This window comes from Caretta caretta, chromosome 9 (genome assembly GCF_965140235.1).
Source record: "Caretta caretta isolate rCarCar2 chromosome 9, rCarCar1.hap1, whole genome shotgun sequence".
Lineage (NCBI taxonomy): Eukaryota > Metazoa > Chordata > Testudines > Cheloniidae > Caretta > Caretta caretta.
In genome coordinates this window covers 53,371,151-53,378,612 of record NC_134214.1, presented here as the reverse complement: position 1 = coordinate 53,378,612, position 7,462 = coordinate 53,371,151, and the positions used below count along the sequence as shown (strand labels likewise).

The following is a 7,462-nucleotide window of genomic DNA, read 5'->3' as shown; positions in this document are numbered from 1 at the left end:
TACTGCAGGAGTGCCTAGAGGCTTCACATGATTGGGGCCCACTGTGCTATACACACAGACAATGAAAATACAATCCCTGCACCAAGCACTATCCATATCTGGTTGCTCTTGTTTTCCTGATCTTTACATATAATTATTCTGCTGTTTCTAAAAAGATTTCGGCTTTCCTACATCTTCATATTTAAATTAGGTTAAAGTTTCTAGCCAAGAGAAAATATTTCATTTCAGCAGGGCCAAGACTCTGAGTATATTTGCTACAGCAAAATATGAAGAAATTACACTATGGGCTAGAGTAAGTCCTAGGTTACACAGGTACAGACTGTGCCCAGAAGCGGGAAGTCTATCTAGAAGGCAGTTGCAATGGCACAAGTTACCCACAAATTCCCCTCCACCAGAGGGCCTGCCAGCATAGCCCCATTGGTGGATAAAAGGTGGTTGGGGAGAGATTACTGTACTGTCAGAGTAGCCAATGCATGCAGTTCCTGCACAACATCAGTCATGAGGTCTCCTATGAAGCCCCAAATGCAGTGTCAGCTGCACAACCCTAATTCAATCTTGGTGCCCTGTTGATTCTGTGTTCTGAATAATGCAGGGACCTGTAGAAAAAGTAGAATCACACCATTCATAGTAAGTATGCAAAGGGGGGCAGAATTAAGGTTACACAAGGAACCTTTATTCTGGCATTTCCTAACTTTCACGTTTGACTTTGCAACTATAACATTCCCTTAATAAAAAGGAGTACTTGTGGCTCCTTAGAGACGAACAAATTTATTTGAGCATAAGCTTTCGTGAGCTACAGCTCACTTCATCGGATGCATGCTGTAGCTCACGAAAGCTTATGCTCAAATAAATTTGTTCGTCTCTAAGGAGCCACAAGTCCTCCTGTTCTTTTTGCGGATACAGACTAACACGGCTGCTACTCTGAAACCATTCTCTTAATGTAGTTTTTGTATGTAATATCCGTTTTAATTGTGTGTGTATCTATTGCTAGGCATACTTCTGCTAATGTTAAGTGTATGCCTATTGTTGGCTGGTATTCTCGTGATGAGCCAAATTCAACCCTGGAGTAAGCAGTTACAACTCTTATTGATTTCAATGGGCATTTCAGCTGCTTATCTCAATGACCACGTTTTAAAATAAACATGTCTCCATCCTTTTCTGCAGGCACCATCTCTATGGCTGAGATGACAGTTTACTCACAGTCCTACCTGAGACTGTTAATAAGGGTGCCAAGAATGGTGTGGACACCTGTTCACGGGAATTGAATTGAGGTCAGCAATACTTTCCACATAATTCACGAACATACATAAAAGGGCAATTACTTTGAGTCAACACTAACAAAGCCTTTTAATATAAATTGTGCTCTTTTACAGTATGGTTAGCAAACATACCACAGGATGTCTGTGTTGGGAATGTGCTCCAACCAGACTAGGCAAACTCCAAGACTGCTTACCGTATAAAGAATTTCTTTCCCATGCTCATTTGTGTTTACAGATAAATTTCAGTCCCTTTCAGACCCTGTTAATTAATCTTTCTCTCAGTCCCAAAACAACCTTCCTGTGTCACAAACAAGTTAAAGGCAGTAAAAGTTGGTTCATAATTGCTCAGGTTTTGCACCATGATCTCTAACAGCAGCACCAAAACATATAAGAATAGCTTTGAGTCTATAAAACATCAAAGCGACCACAAATATTCACTGAATCACTTCTGAGATCAATGATCAGCTTTCAGGCAGTGATAACTACCTCTTTGATCATATGCAAAAGACAATTAAGATGAACTTATAAAGAAGTTGTCAACACAACAGGACTCCAAATATTTTTGTGTAAGTGAAAAAGCACTCTGCTACCTCCCCGCAGCTTTAGAATGTCAGTTATTTTACATTGGTTACATAGGGCCTTTTAGGGCCTTTGCTTCTGTTTGAGACTAGAAGGTTTTTAAAGGTTTTGATTCCTTCTTAAGCAGTTGGACAGGAGATGGTGAAGATCTGCTGGAAAACATCTTCTATTGAAACCATCCCATGACATAACACTGATTCTCTAGTTTCCTGTTGGCGGAACGTTTTCATGCAGATATTGCAAAGCCAAGTCTGTCCATTTCATTTCTTGTTCTTTTACTGACTCTGTTGTGCCGCCATTATCTTGTTCTGGTTCAGGAAGCTCATTCTGAGAACACAAAATGGTACAATGCATTCTATACTTACAAAGCACCATAACAGGAGCAGGTTAGTATCACTTCATACTGATAAATACACAGATCCACAACTAAGACTGGATGGAGCATCAGAAGGACATGTACTGTACATACTGCTCCCCTTAAAAATATCAACAAGCCCAAATATGGGCATTCCATTTTCCACAAGAATTCTGTGCTTAGTTTTAGAAGTGAATTAGTTTCCTATCTTGGCGGCTGGTGGACCCAAGTAGTACACACGCAGCAAAATAAATGATTGTAATGTCTGGTAAATATCAGATACATAAATATCAGTGCAAATATTCTATTGCTTGTTTGCAATCTTTCTCCAGCAATGAAGTCCAAATATATAGGTATTCCATTTCAGAATTTTAAATAAGACATTTTATCAAATTATCTCTTTACTGTCCTACAGAAGGTAACAAAATAGCAAAATAAGCACTCGGTCTCGAAGTTGAGGTCAGTGACCTAAAGGAGGTGAGGCAGTGTTAGTGCCAGATAGAAAACTGGAAAGCACTTATAAAGTTTGCTTTAGTTACAGAAAACTGATGAACAGACAAGCTGTCAGGACGAGCAATGGTTTACTGTTTTGTTTTTCTTTTAAACTTTATTCTCTAAGTCAGGGGTAGGCAACCTATGGCATGCGTGCCAAGGCAACATGCAAGCTGATTTTCAGTGGCACTCACACTGCCGGGTCCTGGTCACCGGTCCAGGGGGCTCTGCATTTTAATTTAATTTTAAATGAAGCTTCTTAAACATTTTAAAAACCTTATTTACTTTGCATACAACAATAGTTTATTTATATATTATAGACTTATAGAAAGTCCTTAAATTAGAGTGAATAAATGAAGACTCGGCACACCACTTCTGGAAGGTTGCTGACCCCTGCTCTAAGTGTTGTTATAACTATGCAATTGCTAGAGAATGTGTTATTCTCACTCCTGGGTCTTGGGACTCCTAGCATGAGACAAACAGAACTCCTCAAACTCTAGGATTTTGTTCACTGGTCCTGATCCAAAGCCTGTTGAAGTCACTGGGAGTCTTTTCATTCTTTTCAATGGGCTTTGGATCAGACACTAAAGGCAGAAGTAGTGGGTCAGGACTCAAGTTCAAAGTGGGTCAGGACTCAAGTGGGGTCTCGTACTGCCCATGACTCTAAACGACACCAACTTTCAAGTCAGCTCCTGCTTGACTTTGTTGAATGAAGGAATACCCCACAGAGCCATGCTAGTTTTATAGCCTGCTAACATCCAATCTCTGACAATGGCTCAGTCCTCCTGAGGCCTCAGAGGGCCTTCAGGTCCACACCCAGGCCCCTCTCTACTGTTACGTAAGAGTGCCCACAGGACCAGGACACCTCAGAAGTATGCTGCAAGTAACTCTTCCTCCTCTGCAGATACTGTCTGTATGCACAATTCTCAATCTCTGAAAGTACATAGTCACTTTTGGGGGGTCTTTTTGCGGGGAGGGAAGATATTCCATGAACTATCTACTGAACCGACAATAAGATGAAGACAAACGCCAGCACCAAAGCTGTTTCTCTATTTAGCCAGTTTAATGAGGCACATCCCAGTAAACTCTAACAGCTTGGAGAGTCTGGGCTTCCATGTCTCAAAAACATAATCACAGATCGGCAAGATGGAGGTAGGATTCTTTCCTAAAGCCTGAATACAAACAGCAGAACTAAGTGAAGATAGTGAGTTGCTATGCATATGTCTGCAACAGACACTGACTGTCCTAAGGCAGGTGGCATAGGCTGCCTCACCTGTGACCCAGCTGACCCTGAGATGGGCCTTTAGGCTTCAAGCTTCAAAGTAACATAAAATGTAACCAGACAGCTATCCCAGCATGGTCCTTTAGTGACAATACCCTCTGGAGCAGTGATGTCAAACAAATCCAGAAAGTCAGGTGGACTGACACAGAGAGTAATTCCCTTCAAGTAACCTCAAGAACTTTGCATACTGAAAGAATGAAGAGAGGCCTTGCAGGTTTTGGGTACATGGATGTGGGAGGGAAGAAGTCTAGCATGAGAGGCCTACAATTTGGGAGCCCATCACTGCCCTAAGACAGAATCTTGGCAAAAGGTAAGAGTAGGTACAAGAGCCTGAAGTACACTTACTCAGCGAGCTAAAATCACTGCTGGATGGAAGTGTCTCAACATGAAAGGCAACCTCGAGCCCATCAAAATAGAGTGGCACAGGAAGGCCTTTAATGAGTTAATTAAGGACTACAATCTAAAGGCTTACTGGGTTTAAATGAGGGGTTTCCATGAATGACAAGACTGTGTCTGTGCCTAAGGACAAGGGGCTGTGAACATCCTGATGTACCATCAAGTGGTCTGTGATAGACCAAAAATAGTTGCTGAATGAGCCTAGGAGGAGTTATCCCTTTTCCTCCCTTGGCTTGCAGTAGTGGAAGTGAAGGAGGGACCGGGAAGACTGTGAGTCCTCCCACCTCCCCTCCAGCCGGCTGCATAGCACTTGAAAGAGCTGAGGAAGAGGAGAGTCCTGGAACCCCGCCCCATAGACCGGTGATACCAGAAGTAGCTGGGGAAGATTGGGACCCCTTCACCCATCTCTGGACTAGTGGCAGTAGAAGCACAGGGGGTGGTGGTGGGGGTGGAAACTCTAAGAAAATCTGCCCTATGTAGCAGTACCTCTGTGAGCAGAGACCTGCCAACAACGGATGTATCCAAGCACACAGCTTAGAGGGTACCCCTGGTGTGGATACATTTTAATAGAGATCATATCACAGACACCTTCATGATTACATACCATCCTTGTACCAACTACAGCAATTGCTTTCATGCAAAAGTAATAGGAAAATATTTAACCTATTTTGTCTTATTTTAATGGCATTTTAGCAGCTGGAAATGAAGAGTAGCCAGCATCATGTGACTAGCCAGCTCTCGGCATACTGCTATCACCTGGCTGATCACCTGCCATGCCAAACTGAAGTGTATCAGGGAGAAAAAGCTTCACTTATGTCTGCCCTGTACTCCGGGATAGCTCCTGGAGGCCAATACTATCGAATTGCACAGCGCTGTGTCTACGCTACCCCAAATTAGACCCAGGAAGGTCGATTTTAGCGCTACTCCCCTCGTCAGGGAGGAGTACAGTAGTTGATTTTTTAAGAGCCCTTTAGGTCGGCGGAATGGGGTTGGTTGTGTGGATGCATTCATTATAAAATTGACCCAACGTGGGTAAATTCGACCTAACCTCGTAGTGTAGACCAGGCCAGGCAATTAGGGGATAATGGGAAGAAGCATTCCACCATCCAAAGAAATAGATAACTGGTCAGGAGTAGGGGAAAGCATTTTCTCCTTCCAAAGAGAGGCAGTTGACTGCAGGGAGAGAAGCACTTGTTCTTCTAGCCACTGAAAGATATGAGACAGCAGGACGAAATCCCCCACAAAATAAATGGGAAGCTGGCCCCTGGGGTGTGGGAGCATCATTTGTACAACTGGCAGAACTGTAAGACACATTTGCTATGCCATGCCTCTGTTAAGAGGTTAAAGAGGGTAGAAACATCCGGCTTATCAGCAGCCTATAGTATTCACCTACCAATGGTATTGCTACATCCTCATAGGGTAATTTATCTTCTCTCCATGCATCATCAATCAAATCCAGGATTCTTCCATCCCTCTGAACCTCACTGTCCATCTTTGTGCAATTCACATACAGATAGATCTGTGATATAAAGCAGATGTTGTTTGTGATATCCAGACCCCCCAAAAGATTAAGCTTAACTCTATGCTTGCTCTGGCCTTGATCCCTTTATTAAATAGCTTAATATTTTTTTACAGTCAGTACGGCATGGCCAAGTTGGTTTTCATAGTTATTGTTTGTATTGCCCTGTGAGAAGCTTGAATACGACATTTCTTTCTCTACCAATTCAGTTTTTGTTCATGTGACAAACTTAGTTTCCTTCCCTATTCAAAAAGGGGTTTAAAATTGCACTATAACAATCTCATCCTTAAAGGGTCACTGTCAAACCTTATTGTAAACAAATTTTGTTTCCTGACAGAGTACCATCTAAAATTGTGTCTCCAATAGATTTAAAATTCCTTTATAAAAAAACAGTTAAGGATATTTCTGCTCGTGTTTTCATTTATCCAGCTTCAGGTATAGTGACCATCCCCCAAAAAATATTTAGAACCATCTTTAGGATGGCCTACTCCTCTCTGCACACAAATACCTGCCTACTGCTTGTTGCCTGTTTACTTTCGATCATGGATCTGCTGCCATAACTGGCAAACACCCTTTTGCAGAGTGTGGGGAGAGGTGTGCACCATCAAGACAATGAAAGTGATCCTTCACAAAATACTGTCAAAGGCAGTGGCACAAATGAAGGAGACTAATAAAATAGAGGAAAAAGGAGAATCTTCTCCAAGCCTCATCAACCATAGTAATCTCAGGGGTTGCGTGTGAGAAGTGCATTACTACTCTCTCCTTCAAATACTATCTCCAGACACCGCTGCTGCAATGCCTACAAGCAATCTGCCAGAGGATGATGGCTGGGTTGTGTGACAGCCAGGCATAGCCAACATTATTTATTTAAAACTAAAGCACAGATGGAACTAGGAGGTTTGTGCCAGAGCAGATGCACGTAGCTGCCCGGCTGCTGCTTTCCCACAGCTTACACATGAAACAGCCCTGTTCCTTGCAGCAGGTGCCAGGGCAGGGCGGTGGCTAGAGGTCAGGCTGCCAGAGAGCGACCCCAGCCTGGGGCAGCGGTGGGTGGCGGCGCGCAGCCTGGATGCCCAGGGAATGGGCTTCACCCCCACAGCTCCCATGGAGACGCACTGACGGCGGGGAGGGGCAGCCTCTACACAGGATCCGCCCCCGCTCATCCTCTTTGCCCCCGTCCCGACTCAGGGAGGGGGCTCGAGCTTCCCGGGTAGCGGCCTCAGCGCGGTCAGTGCGCATGCTCAACCGCCAAGCATAAGCAGTGGCAACACAGCCCCGCCCCCACCCCTAGTCCCGGGTTGTGTTAGAGGTCTCGGCTCCCCCGGGGGTGAGGGGCGGCAGCGGGGCCCAGCATTTTACCGCACCCTTCGGACCGCCAAGGAGCCTTTCCCCGCGACGTCCGGGCCTAGCCCCCGTACCTGACAGCCTGCGCGCGCGCCGCCTCCCGCCAGCAGTCCGAGGAGGAAACCACGTGACCGGCGGCGCTAGGCCACGGGAACCATAGAGAGCGGGAGGTGCGAGTCCGCCGAGGAGAGAGCGGCCGGCCCCAGAGGTAACGGTTCGGCCGGGCTGGGCTGGGG

General features: G+C 44.8%; 2 protein-coding genes across 14 annotated transcripts in view; one reads left to right on the top strand and one right to left on the bottom strand.

The window, feature by feature from the left end:
* Positions 1–1,322: 1,322 nt before the first annotated feature.
* Positions 1,323–7,384, bottom strand: ANAPC13 (anaphase promoting complex subunit 13). Of its 2 annotated transcripts, none has more exons than XM_048863236.2 (3): positions 7,301–7,384; positions 5,757–5,882; positions 1,323–2,165 (listed from the first exon to the last, which is right to left on the bottom strand). In XM_048863236.2, exons 2-3 carry the CDS (start codon positions 5,853–5,855, stop codon positions 2,040–2,042), a joined length of 225 nt encoding a protein of 74 aa, XP_048719193.1. In that variant the 5' UTR covers positions 5,856–5,882; positions 7,301–7,384; the 3' UTR covers positions 1,323–2,039. The 2 variants fall into 2 exon arrangements, with proteins under 2 accessions (XP_048719193.1, XP_048719194.1); XM_048863237.2 differs by having other exon boundaries at positions 7,247–7,335.
* Positions 7,305–7,462, top strand: part of CEP63 (centrosomal protein 63) — a 48,302-nt gene continuing 48,144 nt past the window's right edge. For all 12 annotated transcript variants that reach the window (XM_048863229.2, XM_048863225.2, XM_048863220.2 and 9 more), the window contains exon 1: positions 7,305–7,434. The gene's annotated coding sequence lies outside the window, so the exon portion shown is untranslated. The remainder of the gene's footprint in view (positions 7,435–7,462) is intronic.